The sequence below is a fragment of the Podarcis muralis genome, chromosome 6 (assembly GCF_964188315.1).
Source record: "Podarcis muralis chromosome 6, rPodMur119.hap1.1, whole genome shotgun sequence".
NCBI classification, from domain to species: Eukaryota; Metazoa; Chordata; class Lepidosauria; order Squamata; family Lacertidae; genus Podarcis; species Podarcis muralis.
In genome coordinates, this window is record NC_135660.1 from 99819125 (window position 1) to 99844140 (window position 25016).

General features: G+C 41.7%; 3 protein-coding genes and 1 long non-coding RNA gene across 9 annotated transcripts in view; 1 reads left to right on the forward strand and 3 right to left on the reverse strand.

Annotated features, from left to right (window-relative positions):
- Window positions 1-411: 411 nt before the first annotated feature.
- LOC114596842 (uncharacterized) lies at window positions 412-1581 on the reverse strand. Its single transcript, XR_003706631.2, has 2 exons — window positions 1454-1581; window positions 412-569 (listed from the first exon to the last, which is right to left on the reverse strand). It is a non-coding gene; the product is annotated as an uncharacterized LOC114596842 (long non-coding RNA).
- Window positions 1582-1610: 29 nt separating this feature from the next.
- CREBL2 (cAMP responsive element binding protein like 2) lies at window positions 1611-7424 on the forward strand. Its single transcript, XM_028728601.2, has 4 exons — window positions 1611-1736; window positions 2253-2450; window positions 3930-4077; window positions 5116-7424. Exons 1-4 carry the CDS (start codon window positions 1722-1724, stop codon window positions 5118-5120), a joined length of 366 nt encoding a protein of 121 aa, XP_028584434.1. The 5' UTR covers window positions 1611-1721; the 3' UTR covers window positions 5121-7424.
- Window positions 7425-8785: 1361 nt separating this feature from the next.
- On the reverse strand, window positions 8786-19008 carry GPR19 (G protein-coupled receptor 19). 4 transcript variants are annotated; one of them, XM_077930815.1, is made up of 4 exons: window positions 15991-19008; window positions 15235-15344; window positions 12690-12932; window positions 8786-11216 (listed from the first exon to the last, which is right to left on the reverse strand). In XM_077930815.1, exon 4 carries the CDS (start codon window positions 11192-11194, stop codon window positions 9944-9946), a length of 1251 nt encoding a protein of 416 aa, XP_077786941.1. In that variant the 5' UTR covers window positions 11195-11216; window positions 12690-12932; window positions 15235-15344; window positions 15991-19008; the 3' UTR covers window positions 8786-9943. The 4 variants fall into 4 exon arrangements, with proteins under 4 accessions (XP_077786941.1, XP_077786942.1, XP_077786939.1 ...); XM_077930816.1 differs by lacking the exon at window positions 15235-15344; XM_077930813.1 differs by lacking the exon at window positions 15235-15344 and having other exon boundaries at window positions 15897-16002.
- Window positions 19009-19033: 25 nt separating this feature from the next.
- Window positions 19034-25016, reverse strand: part of LOC114596769 (cyclin-dependent kinase inhibitor 1-like) — a 39370-nt gene continuing 33387 nt past the window's right edge. For all 3 annotated transcript variants that reach the window (XM_077930817.1, XM_077930819.1, XM_077930818.1), the window contains exon 3: window positions 19034-21794. In XM_077930817.1, the coding sequence (XP_077786943.1) occupies window positions 21286-21794 (509 nt within the window). In that variant the 3' untranslated portion in view covers window positions 19034-21285. The remainder of the gene's footprint in view (window positions 21795-25016) is intronic.

The window sequence follows — 25016 nt, forward strand, 5'->3', positions numbered from 1 at the left end:
AGTGAGGAGGAACCTTTCATTGGGGTGGGGGGGTTGGCTCAGAGACCAGGGGCTGCCCGGAGGAGAGGAGGCTGAGGGAACACTCCACAAGGGAGGGTGTTCAAAAAGGGGTGAAGGGCTGCCAGCTCCTGCAGGCAAGGGGTGACATAACTGGGCTTCTGAGACTTGGAGCACATTTCCCCACAGGGGAGCAGCAGAAAGAACATGGTTGGTCTGGGGTTTTCTGCCTGATTTAATATACTTCACCTTGAGCCTCAAGACACAGCCAGGCTCTGCCCTCTATGAAGTATCATCACTTAGCCAGAAATGCTGTAATCTTTCACTCCACCCCCTTGATTATTTCGGTCACCCTTTTTCCATGTTGAGGATGTCACTTCTTTACCTGTGAATGTCAAAGATGGGGCATGAATGTGCAGGAGGTTTTAGACTTTTATTTCTGCTACATTCAAAACTTTCGGACAAAAGTTGTTTTCTTTAGGGCGATGAGGTGCAGAGGAGGCCAGGAATCTGTTATCTTTAATAGGTAGAACAGGGAATCTTGGCTCCAGCTTGTCAAGAAGATGTAAAAGCTGTAGATGAAAAAACACACAATTCTTTAATCTACAAAATGATTAAAAGGGAGCAGAACAGGAAACATATTCTTCTTTGCAACTGGCAAACCCTAAGAAAGCATTTCACTTTCATAACAAAAAACATACACGTAAACATCACATTTCTGTATCTCCTAAGAGGCACAGATTCAGATTAGTGCCTTCTTTTTTGCCTTCTTTGCCATCATAAAACATCCATATACAGTATAAAAATTTAAAATATATACAAATAAACAGCCACATAAAATATATAATAAGGATTTCCATTGGCCATCCTGGCTAGGAGGCATCAATAGCCCTCTCCTCCTCTATACATTTGTCTAAGCCTCTATCACTGCCTCCTGCAAGAGTGAGTTCCACAGTTTAACTCTGCACTGCTTGAATTAGAATAATAGAATATAGAATATTAGAGCTTGAAGGGTCCCGAGGGTCATCTAGTCCACCCCCCCATGCAATGCAGGAATCTGTGGTGCCCAGAACTGGGCACAGTATTCCAGGTGTGGTCTGACTAAGGCAGAATAGAGTGCTACTCTTACATCCCTTGATCTATACCGACAAGACTTTTGTTGATGCAGCCTAGAATAGTGTTAGCCTTTTTTGCTGCTCCATCACACTGTTGACTCATGTTCAGCTTGGGGTCCACCGAGACCCTAAATCCTTTTCACATGTACTGCTGGTAAGCCAGACGTCCCCCATCTTATACTGGTATAGCTAGATCTTCCTGCCTAAGTGCAGAACCTTCCATTGGTCCCTATTGAAATTCACTTTGTTAGCTAGCGCCCAGCTCTCCAATCTGTTCAGGTCCTATTGATTTCCCATTCTGTCTTCCACTCCGACTCCCCCCCCCCGCCAGGATACCCTACGTCATGACGCAGCCGCGTCTCGCGCGCTGGGACGCCCCTCCTCCGTCTTGCTGGGCGGAGACGAGCGGGACTACAGCTCCCGAAATGCACTGGGCTGGCCGGACATGCCCCCGGGGCCGCCGCAAAGAACGTCACGAGCAGGAGCCGGAAGCGGGCTGTGATGGCGGCGGCGGCGGCGGCGGGCGGGCGGCCCCGGGGGGCGGCGGCCTAGGGCGGGCGGGGCTCCGGAGGCCTCGTCCTTCGCGGGAGGGGGGGCCGGGCTGCACCCATGGACGACAGCAAAGTAAGTGGAGGCGCCGCGTCGAGCTGCTCCGCGGGGGGCGGGGGGGGCGCGCGTGGCAGCGGCCCTTCTCCGTCCCGGGAGGCGGTGGCGGGCCGAGGAGCTGCTGGACGACAACTCTCGTCCCCCGGCCACCGGGCCTGCTGAGAGCTGGGGGTCGTGGGAGTTGTAGTCCAACAGCTGCTTGGACCCCCCCCCCCCCCAGGAAGGCGATTGGAAGGCTCTCCAAGCCAGATGATGATGATGATGATATATAACATTTGCATGTGCCTTAATCCCAGGGTTGCCAACCCCTTTGGCCCTGTGTGGACACTTGCGGGTCTCACAGGCACTCTGCTCTCTGCAACGTGTTTTGTTGGTACGAGCCCGAGGCAGCAGGAGCCCCGTCGAGGCAGAAACATCCTCAAACCAAATTCTGCCCGTTTGTTTTCGGTCCTGTTATGAATTTTGTAAGAACCACCCTGGAGAACTCTTACTGATGCTGCCCTGACCGAAGAAAAATGTGTTTCTGCTTTCTAGGTAGCTGGAGGGAAAGTGAAGAAACCAGGGAAACGGGGCCGTAAACCAGCCAAAATAGATTTGAAAGCTAAACTTGAGAGGAGCCGGCAGAGCGCGAGAGAATGCAGGGCGAGGAAGAAGCTGAGGTACCAGTACCTGGAAGAGCTGGTTTCAAGCAGAGAGAGAGCCATATGCGCCCTTAGAGAAGAGCTGGAAATGGTAATGTGCTTTCTCTCTTTTCCACCTTCCCCCCAGCTTTGAGTCAGTTCTGTGGGTCTAGAGCATAGTAACAGCTTCTGAGTTGTGTGCGTTCATGCAAGTACAGTCATACCTCTTGTTGCGTTTGCTTCAGGTTAAATCTTTTCAGGTTGCGTCCCACAGCGACCTGGAAGTAACGGAACGGGTTACTTCCGGGCCTCGCCACTCGCGCATGCGCAGACGCTCAGAATGATGTCATGTGCAGAAGCGGCAACCCGCGCACGCACAGGCGCGGGTTGTGTTCTGCTCATGTTGCGAACGGGGCTCCAGAACGGATCCCGTTCGCAACCAGAGGTACCACTGTATGCTGTTTTCCCCTGTGGCCAATGTCATTACGTCCCCAGGATCTCTGCTTAGGTGTCTGTGAGCAGGGAGTTGCCACTCTCTACTTGGAAATGCTTACACGCCTGAAGGCATGTCCTGTTCAAGGAAGAGAACAGAAAACTCGTACAGGATATGATTTTTAAGATATTTTAATTATTACCCAGTTTTCTTATGAAAGCTGATTTGAAAACAATTTATTGAAAGGCAGAATGTAATTACTGTAGCCGAATAAGGGTTGTTGGGACAGAAAAGTGAGATGCCCTGTAGATCAACAGAGTTGTGTGTACTTAAACAAACAAATCCAAATTAAACTCCAATAAAAGTTTGACACTATTTAAATTAAGCAGATTTGCCAGGTTTATTGATTTTTTGGTCATCCTTTATTCTGCCATTTTTGCCACTTGGCAAGGAACTTCGCAAGACACTGAAAATATGGCCCTTGACCAAGAAGAAAATCTTGCCAAGTGACCAACGGACAAGCAACCAAGAGAAGAACTTGCTGCAATGCCACATAGCCCTGCTGATGAACACTTCCACACCCCCAGTCCAATAATCACACATGTACAACAGCAGAACTCTCTTTTTAAAAAATAAGATTTTATTAAAGCTTTTTCCTAAAACAAGAAAAGGAAAGAAACTAATCTAAATAAAAACAAAAATAAACAGAGAAAGAGAGAACAAAACAAAGGAAAACCAAAAAAAAAGAAGAAAAGAAAAGATGAGAAGAAAAATAAAAGGGACTTCTGATTTTCCATCTGTCAGTTACACAAAACAAAATATTCACTCTAGAATGACACCAAGCTGATCTACCTTCTGTTAGGCAGTATCTCCCCAATCTTCCAACCCAAATAGATTAATTCATCTTCCTTTTTACATAAAAAGACCAAAAGAAACTCTCCATTATTAATAAATGTCAACACTTCCGGGGAGGAACATGGCAGACTGAACGTCTTCCTCAAGCAGCTTCCCGATAGAACTAATTACATACTGATTGATGATAGCCATGGCTTTAATCTTTGCTATTTAACAGCAGAACTCTAATGATCACAACTGAAAGTAAAAAAGTGCAGCCCTCTGCTTTTGCAAGCCAGTTTATTTTTATGTTTGTGTTTTTAGTACAAGCAGTGGTGCTCAGCAATGGATCAAGGGAAAATCCCCTCTGAAATTAAAGCTCTGCTAAGCGGGGAAGAGCAAAGTAAACCACAGCAGAACATGGCCAAGGTTGGCAAGGCTTCAAAGATGGATGCAAACAGTCACAGTTCCTGTAAGTACTAGTTTATGAAGGTTCTTATGGCTACGAGAGTAGACCAAGATGTGCAGATGGGGAAGAGGGGTCATATAGTCTTACTGTTAAGTGCCTCAAGTGCTACACACTGTACAGCCACTTACATTTAGAAAGAACATGCCTACCTGGAGGCTTATTAATAGGGTAATGTGAAAATAACAGCATAGATCCATCACAAAATCGTGGATTGTCCTGTGAGCACCCTGGCTGAGCAGATGTGAAGGAGAAGCTGTTTGAGTGCTTTTCTCTTTGTTACCCATTCCCTTTTTTATTCGTTTGTGAACCTGCGGGGAGGCCAACTTATTTTTTAACTCATTCACAGAGCTTAGAAAATTCCAGGTGCTTTCTTAAGGGCTTTAAAAAACGGGTCAAGGGACAGGGTAGCTCAAGGTCTGCCTTTTCCTGTCTTCTTGGTCTCCGTGATCGGTCTCAGAGGCCTTTCTAGTGAGCTGGGCAGTGACCTGAGATACGGCTTTTTCAGTTTCCGACACCTGGACTCCCAGTGCCGCTGCCTGATGTCTTCTGAGGTGAAGACCTTTTTATTTGCCCTGACCTTCTAGGTCCAGTTTTTATGTATTGTTTTTGTCTGACTGCCCCTGGTTTTCTAACCATGGATTTGTTATTTCTGTGTATGTGCACATGTGCACACTTCTCCCTTTGGTAGCCACTATATGGGAAGCTTTTGCCTGAAGAGTAGGGTGCAGACCCCTCAAATTAAAAATAGAAGGCTAATTATGTGGTGGAGGGGAAGTGAGGCCACAGTGTGAAGCCAGGCAGGATGGCTTATGAAGCAGCTCAATACTTACTCAGTTCATTGAATTCCGTCCATACATTCAACTGAAAGTCCCCAAGTCTTGAGCAGTGAAGCAATGTACACCCTTAAGTCAACCTGCCTTCTATGCTTCATGTAAGGCCATTGTCTTAACATCTTCTGGTTGCATCTTGTCTTTGTCACTTATTTGCTGGTTGAAATTGTGAATAGCTATAAAATATTGTTGTATTTTATTTCTCTTGCAGGGTGAAGGTGGAACAGCCAAGATCAAAGTCCCTATTTTATACTACCAACACTGATTTGTAGTCTTTATGCTAAGCTTCCCTTCCACTATGATGTGTGGCAATGCTGCAGCAGCAAAGAACTTGATCGTTGAGGTGAATCACCAAAATAACCCAATGGCAAGCCAACAGAATTAAACCTACAACTTAAAAAAAAACCCAGTTTGTTATATAGATATAGAAACTACAACTTACGTGTATGTAGATATTTCTGCTGTGACAGTGAAGGAAATTTCCGACCTTGCTGTTATAATTGCTCATGGTTTATGTGTTGGATTTTTCTGTTTAGTATTCATAGGAGTGGCTATTTAAGAAACCATGTGCAGCAAAGGCTGAGATCTTGGCCATCTGGTATCAAAGTAGTCTGTTATGTGTATGGTATTTATCTGTGGTCCATGTTGTAATAATAATTCCAGTTTCCCATGGTGGGCTGGAAGTATGTAATGGGTTTACACTTCTGTTATTTCTGACCTAGTGCAGCATTGTGACTGAGAAGAGGAGGTCCCTGGTTCAAATCTCGCCTCTGCCATGAATTCCCTTAGGCAAGGCAACTCAGAGGGATAATACTGACTTTTCTTTCTACAGGGTTGTTTTAAGCATACAAGTGTTACCATGTCTGTGAGATGCTTTTTGCGTACATTCCTATGCAAAACTCCCTGCAGACAAAAAACTAGCACAGGTGCAGGTGGGAATGGGCTGTTATGCTCGGTGTGTGCTTGCTTTTTTGGTAGTAAGGAACCAATCAAAAACAGTATGTCCCACCTACTGTCTATAGTGCTAAAGTCCTTCTGTCACCTCAGTCTGCCACCTGTGTAGACCAGGCCTCAGTCAATGTTTCCCAAACATTTGACAGGCAAAGAACTGTAAATAAGTGTATTGTTAAATCAAGCTTGAAGGGAGACTTTCCATTCTTTTTCAAAAAGATACCTCTGTTTGCAGAATCAATGGATAGGCATTCTCCTTGCAGTTCCAGGGCAGCCCAGTTAACGTGGCTTCCCACCCTCCCTTTTGCCCAGTCAGCCAGGGATCGGGGATGGCACTGTGTTGGCTGGGCCATGCCAACACTCCTGGGATTCTCCCGCAACCACCAGCTCTGGGGCAAGCTCCATTAGTAGCCCCCTGTGTCCCATTTCTCCTTTGGGATGATGTCACTGTCCACCTATTGGTAGAGAGCAGGGGAAGGCAGTCCCACACAGGATCGCTCTGCACTGAGCAGCATGAGAGTGGTGGTGAAGACGTCCAACATAGTGGCTTAAACGTACCTTTATAAAAACGGAGCCATGCTTGTGAGCCCTATTCCCACAGTTGGTGAATTGCTGTTCTGTGCCGCAGTCAGGACTCTGGGCCACCCTCCTCCCATTCAGGCATGCCACATGCCGGCACTCCTTAAGGCTCCCCTACTGCAGGCTTACCCAGCCATGGATTAATTTGACCTATTAAATTAAGTCTTTCAAGGGTTCATTGTTTTGTGACATGAGGTGGCCCTTTTTACACCCAAGTGAAACTATCTCCTTGAAAGTAAAATCCTGCTGGAGTGTATCTGAGCAGGCGCCCTTTTGCTTTAGACTTCTTTAGCTTGTGTGACTGTCTGCCTGTTTGGAACCTGCTTATTGATGCTATCATTGAGTCAAAACCTAATGCATTATTCCTTGCTTCCTCAACGCACCCAAGGAGCAGCTGAGTGGGACTGGGGTGGGGTGGCATTTCTCACCTGGCTGGCTGACAGCGGGAGAAAGAGAGGAAGAGAAATGGTCTGCCCATCTCTCACCACACTGACTTTGCTCTTGCTGAAGTGACTTCATTAGCGGGACTGCGCACAAATTAACAAGAGGGTGAACTGGGGCGGGTATTTTAGGCAGCATGTTGAGTAGATGTATTATAGCAGGCTGACTCCATGCAGGGCTTTTGATGCAGGATGCCCTGCAGGCTCCATTTAGAGCAGAGCTCTCCAAACTTTTCATGTTGGTGACACACTTTTTAGACATGCATCACTTCGCGACACAATAATTCAGTTTTACTGGAGGTCAAACTAACCCCTTATAAGATCGTTCACGTGACACACCTACACACTAATGTGTTGTGACACACAGTTTGGAAAGCTCTGATTTAGAGTCTGACTGTAGCATTGTGCATCAGAAAGGGAAAATTTAATCTCTTTCAGCTTGATGTCTTGATCACTCACATATATTTGCTGTGAAGAAAACACTTAAATTCTTGTAAGACTCCCAAGTCTGTCCTTTTTTGTTTTATATTAAAGTGGATGTAACTTCAAACATTTGTTCACTTTTTATTAGCAGGGGTAGCAAAAAGCTCTTCAGAGGGTGGGGGCAGAAAGAAGGACTGTGTTGCACATTGTCCTCTGCACTTCAGGGCCAGAACAGCTATGACATTAAGTGCTTTTAGTATATTCCTGCCCTGCCCTGTCTCACCCCTTAACAAGGGGGTCAATGAAAGCTCCCATCTTGGGTCAAACGTGGGAGGGGAGGTTTTGGTGGAACTGGCAGAGGTGTAAAAGCGTTAACCCCACTTCCCCAATATACTCTCTGGTCTGAACTTTGTTTGCCTTCGTCATGGTGACTTATTATTTAAGGGAAAATCAGCCCATTAAATGCATTCACGTGCTTAAAGTTACATATTTTGGGGCTTTCATACATTGGCCCATCTTGTGTAAGAGATTGAAGGCAGGTTTTCTTACCCATCTAAGGGTGTCCTCTAGTATAGCACTTTGCACATCTTAGTTGCCATGCTTCTTTCTTGTGCAGGGAAAAATCGAGGGCTGTAAGAAGGTTTCCTCGTTAACTCTCAGGGAAGGCTGGATCTCAGGGTTCCAGGATCCAGGGAAGTTATATGTGATGCACAAAGGCTTCTTCACTAGTTGTACTAATATGAATGACAAGAATGCCCAGTGGGAGATATCTGAGAGCCCATAGAAAGTTGTGAATACCAGTTAACATGACTGGGCTCCATTAAAATAAATGAAAGCTATATAGGTGCTATAAATCAACGAATGAATGGATTCTGACAAGTAGAAGGTCACAGGAACAGACCACATTACCCACATTGATGAAGAAATGATGGGGAATAGCATCCATGTCTGTCGTGAATCAATGTGTTGGACAGTGGGAAGCTGTGTCCTGCTGTGGCAGAACTAAGAGGCATCCCCCCCCCCCTTTCCTTCACATGTGTAAAATGTGGAAGGGGGTTTCTCTTCCCTGGGCTGGGCCACTTCCTAGCTGAAATAATTAAAAAAACAACCTTGGAGGCATCTTACCAAGGTAGCACCCAGCCTCCCCAGACTACAACTTCTATACTTGACTGATTCAATCAGCATAGGATAGTCATTAATTCAGGGTTTACATTGTGCCTGCAAAGCCTAGAATGTGTAGAGCAGAACTATGAATTTCTTTAGATCCTATTATAATTTTATTAGGATTCTTAGAAGAAATTGGATCAGAAGCAGAAGAGGAATTAATTTATTCCTTCCCCTATTTTCATAACCTACTATTTGGTTTAACATATTTCAAGCTTGCCTTTTGTCAAAGTAAATCCAAGGGCAGGGGTACAAACAATAAAATCCCCTCCCCCCAAAGCATAAGAAAAAACTAATGTGCTTTAAGGAGGTGCTGCAATGAAAAAAAGGTCAGTGGTGGCTTTATTTTTCTTCTTTTTAAAATTAAATAAACATTTATTCAAAAGTATACAGCTTTGTCCACTGCCATAATATCACAAAATGATCACTCCGATTCTCAATCCCACATCACTGGCATGTTAGCTTGCCAAATAGGAACCCAACTACAGATCAGGTGGGCTAGACATTTTCAATCAATATATCCCCTCCACAAACACCTCTGTGATGATGGTGGCATTAAAATATCCTGTTCTTCAATAAAAGAGAAAAAGGGAGACCAGATCGTGCCAAAGGTATCTTTTTTGGAGATGCCTTTGATTAGTTGTGGCAGCCTTACTTCAAAGGATGTCTATACGGTGACATCAAGGTCCCATGTCATGAGGCTCTGACAATCCTTTTGTCCATTTTCCTCAAAATGCATAGGCCTTGTGTACAGATGGGACCTCCCAGGAGTGGGAGTTAGACAGGGCCACAGATGCCCACTCCGCTATATGACCACAGCTGCATAGCCATCTGTGCAGGGCGTTTCCCTAGCCTTTGTCATAGGACCACAATTCTCAGAGATCCTCCCATGTTTAAACTCAGAACGGATCTGGCTTTACTTAAGGAGTAGCTGCAAGTCAAATGCATTTAGCAAGTTTTATTGTCAGTGTAGATTATTATTGGGATGCGGGAAAGGAAGCAGTGCACTAGCGTTTCATGCCAAGGTGTGTGCATTTACATGCTTACACTACAGTCAAGATGCATCCTCTCGCTTAACTTCTAGATTGGGAAAGGGTGAAAACCACTTGGCTCTAGATCTCTTAAAAGGCTCCCCAACATATCCCCCAAAGGCATCATAGAAGAGACATAACAAGATGGTCTGTCTTTAGCAGGACACTTGTGTTGTGAAGTAATTGATGAGTTTACTGCTTTTTACATTAACAGTTCAATCTGCAGTACTCCCATCAGTTGAAAAATAAATTTAAATTCAGAGAGCATGAAATAGTTATTTAAAACAAAAACAGAAAACATCCAGTATACAATAAATCAGTGGATTTAAGAAAACATTTATTCTCCCTGCCAAATTGTATGCAAACCCGCCCCCCAGCTCAAAATAGATCAAATCTTTTCATAGTTCTTTGCTCCAATTGTGCAAATAATTGTTGAAATGACTGGAATTAATCAGAGAAATGTATTTGTTGGGTTTGAATTAATAGGCCAGGCAAGCTTCTTCTCTTTTGCTTCTCTATCAAATGAATCATATATGGAGTCTTTGGAAACAGTTTTGGCTGGCGCAGGGATTTCGGAGATCCCAACATAATTTTTTTTGGCTATCTTTGAACTGGTGGTGATGGTATATGCATTGCTCCGGTAGCATTTCATAGAGGACATGCAGAAGGTCTCTTTCATCCCTCTCCTGAAGTTTGCATTATACACAGAGTACAATGTAGGCTTTGAAGCAGAGGAACTAAAGGATATCCAAGTGACTGACATAAAGACCAAGGAGCTCTTTCTGTAGTCTGTCTCAAGTGGATGCCAAAGTTGAACCACATAAAATGGGAGCCACGAGAGCAGAAAAAGCAAATTTAACATTAGGAACATCTTGATAGTTTTCACCTTTGTCCTCGGAACTATATTCATAGTCCTCCGAACCGTCCTACCATCTGTACCTATCCGCCAAATATATTTTATTACTTTTTGGTAAAAAAGGATGATCAGAACAGATGGAATCAGAAAAGCCACCAACAAATGGATGGTACCATAAAGAGCCCCGTCCCAAGAATATGGCAGGAAAAAGTTGCAATGGTTGTCCCAACCCGACCCAAAAAAGAAGAAAGCTGGAGACACTAGTGCGGCATCGAAGATCCAAGATGCTGCAATCATTTTCTTGGCTTTTCCCCGGGACACCTTGAAACTTAGCGGGTAGACAATAGTATAGAATCTGTCAACACAGATGGAAAGCAACACGTAGTTCTGGACACCGGGTATGAGATACTGAAAATATCTTACTAGCTTACACATCATGCTCCCAAGTGCCCAGCTCCCAGAGGCTAGCTGAAGAAACACAAATGGAGCACTCCCTACGCTGATCAGTAAGTCTGCACAGGCCATGGAGACCACAAAGTAATTGGTGGTAGACTGAGTCCGCCTGCTCCTGTGGATCACCAGGCAAACCAGGGAGTTTCCAAAGATGGAGAATAGCCATAAAGCTCCAAAAAGCAGGCTGGCTGCTATGATCTCTCCTTGCATCAACTCATACGGTGAGGCTGTACCATTTTTCTCAAGCCCGTGTTCCTTGGGTAAAGCAATCATTTCATTGCTTGCCAGAGGGCTAGAGGTTTCTTCATGGTGGCGGTTCTGCTGCAGCAGCAGCCCTGAAGTTGGGGCAAGAAGTAGAGCAGCGTTGGTATCCATCTCATGGGCAAGCAACATATTCAGCCTTTGCTTCCAAGGGCTGCATGGAGAGAGAAGGCCAAGTGTTAGTCTGAATGGGGTGGGGGAAAGCACTCTTAGTAAAGAACAATATATTTTGTCTTTAAATATATACTGGATTAATCCAAGCCAATAATTAATCCTAGCTGAGTCCACTGCCCTAATCCTATTAAGCACTAGTTCTCAAAAGGTGTGGAGCACCACCCTGGATGGCAAAGGTGAAGGGAAGATTCAAGGACAATCAAAGAAACATTTAAACATTTCAGGGTACTATAGTATAGTATTAAAATATTTTTATTTATTTGCAGAATGTGGATAGATATATTTTCAAAAAGAGAGCAAGAGCATCAAGTGATACTGAGGACAATCTTAGTTGTAACCAGAAGCGCCGTTTGCTGGAGAGGACACATTTACAATTATATTTAGAGAATGATTCTTGTTCTTATATAACTACATTGTTTTTTGGGTGTCCCATGATCACCTTATAAAGTAGTTGTGTTCTATATTATAAATCAAGCACTGTTTATCAATTAAAATTTTGGTGTGGTATGAGAATTTTTTTGTTCTGAAAGTTTGGCCCTGTGAAAAAAGTTTGAGAGCCACTGACTTCAAGCTACAACAAAGGAGATTAAACATCAGGAAGAATTTTCTGATGGTAAGAGCTGTTTGACAGTGGACGTTCTACTTCCTTGGAGGTTCCTAAGAGGTTGGGTGGCCATCTATCATGAATGCTTTAGCTGAGATTCCTGCATTGCAGGGAGTTGGACTGGGTGACCCTCAGGGTCCCTTCCAAATCTACAATTCTATGAGTCTTTCTGTTTTATTTACACTTTTAAGCAATGCAAGTGGTGTGTAGCCCGTCCCATTTGCTGCTTGAGGCAAAACAGAAAGTGGAGCTGCTGCTGCTGCTGCTGAGGCCCCTTGCTCTGCCGCCACCATGTGCCCTGCTGCATCCACCACTCAGGGAGCACTGATTGGGGGCAAGATCATGCTGGTTTTTGGTGACATTGGCATGCCCTTGTCCAAAACGGTGCTGCTAATGGTTGCATTTCTCTCCTGGTGGGTCTGCTGCCTGGGAGGCTTTTGCGGCCTGAAGCAGTGCTCTCACCGTGCCCAAGGGCCAGGCCGGCTCTGCCTCTTACAGACTGTGGCCTCCCTTCTGGATACTGCATCCCACTCCAGGTTCAAATCTCTCTGGCAAAAATCTTCAGAATAAAACCGTCAAGTTCCTCTCTAAACACATCCCTATATATAGATATTCTACATACAGGTATCCTAAGGGTGCAATCCTATATCCACCTACTTTGGAGCAAACTCCATTGACCTCAGTGGGACTTAATTCTGAGTCATTATGCAGAGGATCATGATGCAAAGCTACCTGCATCACTATATTTAACAGCAGCACAGTTCATGTATAAATTATACATCAGAATAGAAGACATGACTTTATGAGTTCTTCTGTAGTCTGGGCTGAAAACATGATGTGCTGACTCACCAAAGACACGTAATTTACTTTGGGCAAAAATCATCTTCTCTCAAAGACTTATTCGGAGATGTCAAACCTGCTTCTTTCTTCAGAGGAATATATAGGAAGCTCAGTTGCTTCAGCTTGTTGCCATTGGTCACATTTTCACTGCAATTATGCTGGTCAGGTCATCCTTGACTGGCTGCAGGGTCACAGAATAGCCAGCTCTGATTCAGCATAAATTCCTTTGTTTTAGCACCACATTTTTCTTGCCTGCATGATTGATGTAGTTTGTAGAAAGAAAATATTCTCAGTCAAATAAAATAATTTTCATTTGATTAATCACTTGCTTTCATGAATTTAAAATATATTTGAGCATTCATCCAAAGCCTTAATGTAAATTGCCCCCACAAAACGGACTGAGATCATGATCCTCTTGCTAACAATTACCAGTCATATACTTCCAAAAAGCCTACAAGTTTCCTGAAGGCATGAAGCCTCCCCACATTTTTTGTTCTCTCTTAGGGTAGACTGCTGCTGAACATGGAGGGAACTGCCATTGATCAGTCCTCCAGGCAGTTTGCTAACTCTACTTTGGAAGCCATCAGTGCCAGTGGCCTGTGTCCCCCCCCCCCCCAAATAAAAATAGGTGACGGTACTCGCCATGAAGTTGCTACAGTAAGTGCCACACTTTTTAACAACAAAAAGGTGCCGGTACTGCATACCCTTGAGTACCTCCTGAAAAAAGCACTGGCAGTGGCCGTTACCGTATCTTGTGGCAGCAAGTTCCATATGCTTAATATCCATTGTGGGAAGAAATACTTTTCTTTTGTCTGTCCTGAATCTACAACCAATCAGATTAGTTTTATTGGCAAGAAAGTGCAGAGATTTGAGCTTTCAGGAGCAACTTCTCTCAATAAGACGAGAGTCAGTAAATGCCTGTAATCACTTCATGCCAATAATATTTAATTCCTGTGATGTTTAAGAGTCACTCAGTACCTGTGATATTTTGCTGCAGTGGCAACAATGGCAACAGCAGGGACACTGCTGTGCTGGAGATGGGGGAGGCCTGTCCTTCCCACTGCATCCAGGGGCCTGGGAAGCTACAGCAGCTGCATTTCAAGTGTCAGGGGCGGAGGAAAGTACAGAGGAGGAGAAAGGAAGGAAGAGAGAGAGAATGGAAGACAAAAAACGAGAGGGGGAATAGGGAAGGCTTCAGGGCCACAGTGAGCTGGGTGGTGGCAGGCCAAGTGGGCCTCATTCATCTCCAGTGATGGTGTTCAAATTGTAATTTCGGGACCGGGATTTGAATTAACCAAGATGCTTTACTGATTTTAGCTCACTGTTCCAATCCAAAATTTAGTTGAAGGATAGCTACCCTTCAGTAGGGAATCATCCAGTAGTGAGTTTGTTAACAGTCTTCTGTGGAGTTTGCTGTTGCTGTTGTTACTATCAATTCATTAAATTTATATCTTATAACCTTGTTGTTCTTGTTCTAATGCTGTTGAGGCAATTCCCCCCCAGCAAAACCTACAAGGGTCCGAGTTTGGTAAAACTACCCTGTTTGTAAGACTTCTAATATGCTTGGCATTTCAGTGACAAATTTTTAATGACGTCTTGTTATTTCTTAACAGCTTCTTTTCAGGAACAGACCAGCTTCCATCCAGCATTCTGCATCAGTGCCTGTAGCTTCAAACCCACAAACATTTGCTACATTTCCCAAGATACATGGAATTCGCCTCCACTTCCTCCAGTCACTGGAGGAAGTTGTCATGAGGACATACAGCTTGAGCTTTCAAAAGAGGATTTTCACTTTTTGTTTGTTTTTTACTTTTCCCCATCCTTCTAATTGGAAGAAATAAATTGGCTGCTTGGTATAAACTTCCTGTCCTGCATTTACCTGTCATGCTCAAATGCAATAAGTCCACCTTTGCATTTACCTGCTTGCAACAGGAGACCAGCTATAGGACTGCCTTGTGCAGAGTCTGACCATTGGTCCTGCTGGCCCAGTGTGGCCTGCTCCTACTCTTAGGGGCAGCAGCTCTCCAGCTGGGGTTTATTTTCCTGCATATTCTTTCATTGAATTAGAGACTGAACTGGAGATTGAACCTAGGATTTTATGCTTTCAAATTTTGCGTCACTCCTAAAATCAGGAGAGCAAAATAGCAACTATGGAACACAAAGGCATATTTATAAGACAATGAAGGGAGAGAACACACGCACCTGTGGCTATATGGAAGCCCATTAGTGAAAGATAAAAGGGCTTGTAGTTCTTTTAGCTTAAGTCAAATTTCTGTTTAATCACTATTTTTGCACCAAGTAAAATTATCACTGGTGAAGTCACCTTTCTTATGTATTTCACGGGCAAATTTCTATTTAAACAGGGGGTGGGGTGTATTTCAAAGATTTTTTTTCTTATTCAGCTCTGCCAGGATGGATTTTAAAAAGCAGACTAGCAATGCTCAAAGAAAGCAACAAATGAATTCAGCAGCAAATCTGACGGCTGTTTCAAAGATTGAGAGAGCTGTCCTTCCCTTCTTTAACCAAACAATTTTCAAGGTTGAATAAGCCATACCTGCTTCTAAGTATAATCCAGAGTTCAGATGGGTTTTCCATTAGGATTTCTGTCACTCATTGTATCGTAGATCAAACACATGTTCACAGTTGCTCTGAGGACGTCTACACCTGCACATTAATCCAACAGAGGTTTAAAAGGGAGACAATATTTTGTACAATCCTCCCTCCCTGTTGCTAATGGAACTGATCACATGAGAAATGGGTCACATGGCTCCCCCTCAACTGCCTTTTATTTAAGCAGGTAAGTCTGTGGCCAAAACTGCCGGTTTATTATGCAACAGAAACAGTCCACCTCAAGAAAATGTTTTATTTCCAACCCTCTGCTTTTACCAGTACTTGCCTGCTGTCAAAGAAAAGAGTATATTATTCTGTGATTCCCCACTTCCACCATTTCCATTTTTAGAAGTCATTTTTGCCATTTTAAAAAATAATAATCAAAAAACCTGCAGCACCATGGACAGCAATGGGGTCTCTAGAGGACGGCTGGTGAGTGAACCTGCTCTGCATGCCCTCAAAAGTAATTGCCATGCTGGCAAATAAATAATTTCATCAGCTTCTGTTCCAGATCTCCAGCCACCCTCTTCCACAGCATAGCCAGCATCAAAATTAAAGGAAAAGCATTCCATCTAAAAAACAAAGCTGCTCACAACCACACCCTACCTTTGCAGTCACTGTGTTGAGAATTATCTCCCTTTATAACCACTGCTTTTGTCCATCATTCTCATTTCCCATGACACACACATTGCTTGCTCACCTCAAATGTTTCAGATCCCGAGGAAGGGCAGAAATTAGGATGGAAACCTGCAGCTGTCTCATGCTGACGTCCTGGTTGCTATGGAGCTGTGTGATTGTTGAAGGGGATTATTTTCTTCCGCAACAGTCACCATGCCCCCCTCCTGGCAATTAGAAGAAATAAAAAAGGGAGAAAACGGGGGGAGAAAATCTGTGCAGATGTGTAAAGAGGTAGGAGAACGCCTTCTGCTGCTTCAGCAAAGCATGATTTGGGAAGCAGGTTAAAAGAGACAGGAGTATGGATCATAGCATAGAGATTTTAATCACCTTTATTCAGTCTGTTCTGCATTCTAATTTTGCTTAATCCTTTCTAAATAGATGTTTAAAAGATAAAAGCTTGCTGGAATTGCAGCTTGTTTGATTCCCCTTTGTTTATGTATTGATTGCACTGATACCCTGTTCTTCCTCCCAAAGATCAGAGCTGCTTACAAGAGGTCCCCAGGAATGCTCTTCTCATGGCATTACTTGCAAAATGCATTAATTAAATGTATGATGGGTGAGCAAGAAGTACCCACACATGGCCTCCACTATGGTATATCCCATAGAGATTAGTATTCTAATGGAGCCAACATCAAGAAGCATGTGTACTTTGTATTAAAGTAGATTCCTGCTGGATCAGACCAAAGGCCCATCTAGTTCCACTTCTGGTTTTCACAGATGCCCTTGGGAAGTCTGTAAGCATGACATGAGGTGTCTTCTGATCTACCACAAGGAAAAGTTATCCTCTCTAATGTTTAGGCAGACTTACCTGTAGCATAATATGTTTCCCCAACACCATTTTATATACCACTGTAGGAGCAAGGCAGGGAAACCACGCAGAAAAGTAAACCTAAATGTTTTGGGTTTTTAAAATCATTTTTATTACGTTTCCCATTTTAACAATCCAATCAAATCACAATGAATGTTCCAAATTATACAAATACATATCAAATAGTCCAAATATTCTGCCTAAATTATAATTTTTTTGTTGGGACTCCCCATGCTTCAAGTTCAGTTGGGGCTCTGATCATCTCATATCTCTGCTGCCTTGGATAGTCTTTCCAATAGTTCCTTTAAATTTTCCTGTTGTTAACCTTCCTTCTTTCATGGCCTCTGAGTTGTTTCCACAAGCGAGTTGAAATAAGCAATGATGTATTTCTGTGTGGGTTTTGTGTATGACTCTCCTCTATTGTTACAGTATCTCCTCGCACGCTGGTGTTTATGCCAAATCAATCCAAAAGTCATTTCGCTGCTGGCAGACGCCATCTTCTCTTAAATCCGATGAAATCAAATCTAGGCATTTGCTCATTAATTTTCCCAGACCAATTGCATCAAACGTTAGCCTTTCCAGAGGAGATTTACCAAATTGGACTTGAAATACAGATATAATGACATATTAAGAGCTCACCTCCCCATATGACTATTTATAACTCTGCAGCTTGATTTTATTCCATAATGGCGGATTCCCCATTATAAGAACCCGTCCAAAGTTTTTTGAAGTCTCTCCAGCGGCTAACGAGATCCTGCTTCTTTCTAAAATCAGCATTTGGAAAGTCTTTTATCGTCTTCCAGACAATTCAAAAAACAGAAGCTTTAATTATATAATATTATTATTTCCACACAGTTTGTATTTTCCAATCTCGCTTGCTATAAATAATGTAAACGGTTCTTCTGGAGGGGGGGGGTTGCCAAGTATTATAATAAATCAGAGTACAATAGTAAAAAAGGCTTTACCCCCCTCCTTTTCTGTTCCATTCCAACATACCAACTTAGATGTTATCTTTCTTCCACTCCGTCTCTTTTCGCACCTCAGTGGCTGGCTTAATTGGCAGATTAATTTCCCCCTCCTCACTTGAAGCATGTCCAAAACTTTAATCCAATTTTTCATCTTAAGTAATGGAACTTGGTGCGCTGATGGCAACAGAGTCCAGGAGATCTGAACTCCCTCGGGGGCTTTCCATCCAGTGCCCCCACCCCCTCCTTCTTTACAAACTTGGGGGTTGTTTATTGGGCATCCGCGGATGAGACTGCATCTTCCCTTACCCCAGGAAGAATTTGGGAGGCTGATTACTCCCAACTCAGCCTCTAATTACCCTGTGGGAGCTGGAGCGATGGTATTGTCAGCCATCTTCCGTGGCACCTCAAGCGGAAGTGCGGGGGAAAAAAGACAATGTAAACCTAAATGTTATAGGGTGAAATGGGGAGAACACAATGTGGGGCTACATTTTTGGTGCTAGTTCCATTTTGAGCAGAACATATAATTCCATCCTGAGACTGTAAAATGGAAGATCTATTTCCACCCAACAAGCTTGCTAGATCTCTTCAATGCTTGAAGAACAGGGAATAGATTGTCTCTTTGCCAGCAGAAACTGAAAGCAGCTTGTCACCCATACTAGCTTCATTTTCTTCTTGTGTCATTTGTTAAGTTCATGACCTCAAAGCAGATGTTGAAAACAACCTGTGAGTTAGCAAGTTAAAACAGGGTAGCAACTTTAAGAAGACTAAGCATATAAGGTCTAGGTGTGATGATCCCCTCAAATTTTAATGAATTAATAATTAAATAAAAGAAGTATATGACAGAAAAATGGTAATTGTAATATAAAAGCCAGTTTCACGCAGATATACTGATTTCCACCAGGTGAGGCTGTGGGCCTTTTTTGATTAAAGGAGAGAAGAGACAAATATTCAGTTTTACATGGTAGAATACATTTTCAGTACAGCTGATGGTATTTATGCACCATTCTCTTTCTCTCACCATTGTTGCTTAATTAGTATCTTTCAATACTGAAGGCTATTTCTTAATAAATATTTTGTACATCAGTTTTGGAACCTTACAAATTAGCACAAATCACAACAGTTATGAAGGAGCATCCTGCTTATATAAATAAGTTGTGGGATTTTTTTACCCTTAAATAGTGGTTTGACCTTTTCCTATTACCATTTGTATGCTTTTCTTAAACAAGTCACAAATTTATTCAATATTAGTGTGATGAGGTGTTTTTTTGGGGGGGGCGTGTGTGTGTGGGGGGGGGGGCGAGAAGTAGGCTGTATGTGAGACCCTTCTAACGCCTGGACCCAGCAAGTGTTAAAATATAAGCCTGGCTACCTTCCTGTGTTGAGGTGAGAGCCTGAATGATGGGCTATTAAGGGAAAGAAAGGAAAGGGGCTCTGTGTGAGATGGCAAATGGTGCAGCCCCTCTCTCAGCTTGCAGTTAGTTAGAAGGATAAAACCAGTTTAGAGTTGAGGTTTGCAGTGATGTGACCTAGAAGAAAGGCACCATGCTGAAGAGAGAGTCAGAGCAACATTTCAGAGCAATGTTTGATTTCTGTTTGAATCCAAGGCTGTGGCTATGGGAGAAACAATATCTTTTTGGGTTGTTAATGCTGTGAATCCCTCCATCATAGGCTCAGCTTCTATATATGTCTAAATAAGCCATATCTCATAAAGACGCCACAGTCTCCACTGTGTCTCATTTCCAAAAGGAAACACGAACCCTGGGTAAGTGCCTGGAACAGTGGCAGACTTTGGGTCTCAATTTTTAAAAAAAATAATATTTTTATTAAATTCTACAAAAACAAACAAACAAAATCATTACATTTAAGAAAAACAAACATAAAATAAAACATGTATAACAACTGTATACACAATCAATATTAAATCCACACTGTGGGATTATTTGAATCCACCAACTTCCCTCCACTCCCTCTCTTGGTTCCTTTATATCATCTTCATTTATGTATGTCAATAAAGGCTATCTCTAATTACCTCCAAATTTAAACATTGTCTATCACATTTCAAGTGTGTTTTTTAAAAAAATTCTGCTAATGTATTAACTTGCATACATTGCCTTTGTAAATATGCAATAATCATTTCCAATTCTTTTTTATATTTGTTATCATCTTAATTTCTAATTTTTCAAGTTAATTTAGCCATTTCTGCATATTCCACTAACTTAATTTGCCAATCTTCCTCAGTGAGGACTTTTTCTTCTTTCCAGTGTTGGGCTAGCAATATCTGAGCGGCCGTTGTTGCAAATATGAACAAATTCTTGTATTCTTTACGTAGATCCATTCCTGTGATACCTAGTAAGAAAGCTTCTGGTTGTTTAACAAAGGTTATTTTTAACATTTTTTTCCAATTCTTTATATATCTCCCCCCCCCTTTTAAAATAGCCTTACATTGCCTCCACATATGATAAAACGTACCTTTTACTTTATATTTCCAACACTTATTTCCCCTTGTTTTATACATTTTTGCCAATTAAATACCACCTATACATCATTTTCATATTGTTATGGAAAAATCTAGGTGTGAGGCTGCTCAGTCACCCAGCTCGTCGGGCAGAGACTGCGGGTCCCTGCAGAATAAAGGAAGGAGTCCAGCCACCAACCGGAGCAAATAGCTGTAGACTAAAGTTTATTGCGCAACAGGTTCAAAGAGGAATTTTGAACCCAGAGGATGGGGTGAGAAAGACGTTTAAAACTTTCCCACCATATCCCAGAATACAGTTCATACAGCTTCATTGCTACATCATTGCTACATCACTGACATGTCACAAAGGGGAGGGGTAGACAGGGATTACACTAGCTTAACCTTGGCAAACATGTCCAGACAAGTCCTTGGTACAAGATTAGCATAAGGGCAAGATCCAGGTATAAGATGAGCCTAGGCAAACACCTCTGAAGTCCCACCACCCAAAGTACAATAAAACTTCCTTTGCATGTCTGGATCCCGAGGCAAGTCTGGTGATGGGGTCAGGTGATGGGGTTAGGCTTTCCTTGGCCAACAATCAGCTCAGCAATTGTCACCTCTGGAAACTTCCTGGAGTCCATTTTCAAGGGGAAAATAGCTTTGGAATGGAGGAAACTGGCAGAGGAGTTGATTTTATATTATTTTAAAAGCTAGGTAACTTCCCTGAGCTGTCAAGTTGAAAGGATACATTCAGGCATAATATTTGTAACATTTAACTTTAAAGATGCTCCCCCCCCTAATTTCCGTAACAATATAGTTCTCTTTAAGTAAGGTACATGCCTTATCATTCTTCCATAGTCTTTCCCAATCTGTCATCTGAATATTATGTCCCACGTCTTTTGCCCACTTTGTCATAATACACTTGACCTCTTCATCCTTAGTTTCCATTCTAACAATATATTGTACATTTTTTATAATAATTTAATATCTTTCTATTATTTATCTCTGTAAATTTGAAATTACATAGGTGATTTTTTTCATCATTTTTTAATACTTCATTTAATTTGAAATATTGTAGCCAATCTGTTACCTTTCCTTTACTTCTTGAAATTCCTTCAATTTTAATTGGTTATCCCTTTCCGTTAACAGCTCTCTATATGTTGCCCAATTAGGTTTCATCTTTACTTTTTTCATGGATATTGCTTCCAGTGGGCAAAGCCACCATGGTGCTTTTTGTTCTAACAAATCTTTGCATTTCCCCCAAACTTTAAAGATCGCATTTCTTATTATATGATTCTGGAAGCTTTTATGTACTTTTGCCTTCTGGTACCACAAATACACATACCAACCAAATCTATTGCCATGTCCTTCTAAATCTAATAAATCTGTGTTTTTATTTAATATTACCCAACCCCAGACGCAGCATATGCAAGAAGCTTCATAATACCATGTTAAATCTGGTAAGGAGAAGCCACCTCTGTCTTTAAGATCTGCTAATGATTTATATTTTATTCTTGGCTTCTTACCTTGCCAGATAAATCTTGCAATATCCTTCTGCCACTCTTTGAAGCAACTCACATTGCATATCACTGGGACTGATTGAAACAAAAATAACATTTTTGGCAATAAGTTCATCTTGATTACCGATATTTTTCGTAATAATGATAGATTTTTTTCTTGTTCTGAGATATTTTTTATTAGGAGCTTGGTTTTGTTTTTATTCAATAAAGCCTGTTACTTGTCCAAATTCTTGCATATATATTTTTACTACTTATACTAATGAATTTATAGGGTCTTCCACCATGACCACCAGATAATCTGCAAATGCTTTCGATTGATATGCTTTATTTCCTACTGTTATTCTAATGGTTTCATCTGCTCTTTTATTCTTCACCAGGACAGTAAAATAAACAGTAATGGTGACAGCGGACATCCCTGTCTTGTCCCTTTCATTATTTTACATTCTTCTGTGATTATGTTATTAATTATTAAACTTGCTTGTTACTCTGAGTAAATGGCTTCTATTCCTCTTTTAAACATATCTCCAAAATTCATCTCTTCCAGGACCTTAAGCATAAAAGTCCATGAAACATTATCAAAGGCTTTTTCAGCATCAATAAATATCATAGCTGCCTGTTTTTCATTTCTTACCTCCAGATAAATTATGTCTATTACATTCCTTATATTATCCTTCATGTGTTGCCCTGGAAGAAATCCTGTTTGATCTTGATGAATTATTTCTAACAATATGTTCTTCATTCTGTTAGCTAATATATTTGTGTACTATTTAATTGCATTCTATTCACTATTTAATAGTGAAATTGGTCTATAATTCTTTTACCTCCAAAGTATCTGTCTCTTGCTTTGGAATCAGAGTAATAAAAGCCTCTTTCCATGTCTTTGGTATTTTCCCTGCAATTAATATTTCATTCATTACATTTTGTAACCGTTGAATTAAAAAACTTTAATAGCATCTGAAACCTCTGAAGTGTTAATTGGTGCATTTAAAGTAATTAATTTTTCATTTAGAATTTTTGGCATTTTTTGTCAAATATATCTTTCAATTTCTATTTTCTTTTCTGATCCAGCTTGACATAGGTCTGTAAAATATTTAATAAATTGTTTTCTGATTTCTATTGGATTTTGTTGTTGTTTAGTCGTTTAGTCGTGTCCGACTCTTCATGACCCCATGGACCAGAGCACGCCAGGCACCTCTGTCCTCCACTACTTCCCGCAGTTTGGTCAGACTCATGCTGGTAACCTCGAAAACACTATCCAACCATCTCATCCTCTGTCGCCCCCTTCTCCTTGTGCCCTCCATCTTTCCCAGCATCAGTGTCTTCTCCAGGGAGTCTTCTCTTCTCATGAGGTGGCCAAAGTACTGGAGCCTCAGCTTCACGATCTGTCCTTCCAGTGAGCACTCAGGGCTGATTTCCTTAAGAATGGATGCGTTTGATCTTCTTGCAGTCCATGGAACTCTCAAGAGTCTTCTCCAGCACCATAATTCAAAAGAATCAATTCTTCGGCGATCAGCCTTCTTTATGGTCCAGCTCTCACTTCCATACATCACTACTGGGAAAACCATGGCTTTAACTATACGGACCTTTGTTGGCAAGGTGACGTCTCTACTTCTCAAGATGCTGTCTAGGCCTGTCATTGCCCTTCTCCCAAGAAGGAGGCGTCTTTTAATTTCGTGGCTGCTGTCACCATCTGCAGTGATCATGGAGCCCAAGAAAGTAAAATCTCTCACTGCCTCCATTTCTTCCCCTTCTATTTGCCAGGAGGTGATGGGACCAGTGGCCATGATCTTCGTTTTTTTGATGTTGAGCTTCAGACCATATTTTGCGCTCTCCTCTTTCACCCTCATTAAAAGGTTCTTTAATTCCTCCTCACTTTCTGCCATCAAGGTTGTGTCATCTGCATATCTGAGGTTGTTGATATTTCTTCCGGCAATCTTAATTCCAGCTTGGGATTCATCCAGCCCATTTGACTTCACTCTCCAGGATGTCTGGCTCAAGGTCAGCAACCACACTACCTGGGGTGTACGAGACAGAAAGATATGGATGTCTCGTACACCCCAGGTAGTGTGGTTGCTGACCTTGAGCCAGACATCCTGGAGAGTGAAGTCAAATGGGCCTTAGAAAGCACTGCAAATAACAAGGCCAGTGGAAGTGATGGTATTCCAGCTGAACTATTTAAAATTTTAAAAGATGATGCTGTTAAGGTGCTACACTCAATATGCCAGCAAATTTGGAAAACTCAGCAGTGGCCAGAAGATTGGAGAAGATCAGTCTATTGGATTATCAGTTATTTTCCCTTCTGTTTTTATTTTATTTATCAAACTATTTGCTTTTCTTTTATTTAATTGCCATGCAAACAGCTTCCCTGGCTTGTTAGCATGTTCAAAGATTTTCTGTTTCATTCTTTTTATTTTCCACTCTACGTCTTGGTTTATTATTATTGAATATTGTACTTGTAGTATTTTAATTGCTTGTTTTATTGTTTCCTTCTTAGGTTTGTTTACTAACTCTTTCTCCTTTTTAAATAGTTCTTCAATATTTCTTTTTTCTTCTGTTCTCTAATCTTCTTGTGGTATGCATTCTGATTTATGCAAAAAAACTCTAATTACCGCTTTACTAGCATCCCATACTATTTGCATGTCTGTACCTTTGTTACAATTTAACTCAAAACAATCCTTTACAACTTTCTCAGCTTTTTCTATTATTTCCTGATTGTCTAGCAATTCTTCATTCAGTCTCTATCTAAACAGTGTATTCCTTTCTCCTTTTATTTCTATAGGTTTTGAATTATGGTCCAATAGAGTTCTTGGTAATATTTCTGCCCTTTTTATCATTAAGGATATTTATTTGGAGGCCCATACTGAGACGATCCAGCCACTGCACCGGTGGACTTCAGAGAAGAAAGTATATTCTCTATCCAACAGGTGTTTAAATATCCAAACATCATTAAATTTAAATTTTCTATCAGATTAAAGAAGGTTAATGGTAGTTTCCCTTCCTTAGATTCAGTTTTTCTTATTGTTCTGTGCATTTCAAGTTAAACTACTTCGTTCATATCTATCATTACGATCATATTCTGGTCTGTGTATTCTAAAATTCTGATTTCTTTTCATTAGAGTCATAAATTCCAACTATTATTAACTTTTCCTAGTTCATCTTTAATTAAGAGTTCGGCTCTAATTTTGACCTAATATACAAAATCACTCCTCGTTTTTTAATTTTATCTGAGGTTATAAATTCCATTCCAATCCTTTTATTCATCAATATTCTCCTGTGTCTTTTAGCCACATGTGTTTC

Excerpts from the sequence above, each read along its gene's own strand:
- CREBL2 (XM_028728601.2), top strand. Across the intron at positions 2,451-3,929 it reads TTAGAGAAGAGCTGGAAATG|TACAAGCAGTGGTGCTCAGC; the intron begins GTAATGTGCTTT and ends TTGTGTTTTTAG.
- GPR19 (XM_077930816.1), bottom strand. The coding sequence starts at position 11,194 with ATGTTGCTTGCCCATGAGATGGATACCAACGCTGCTCTACTTCTTGCC.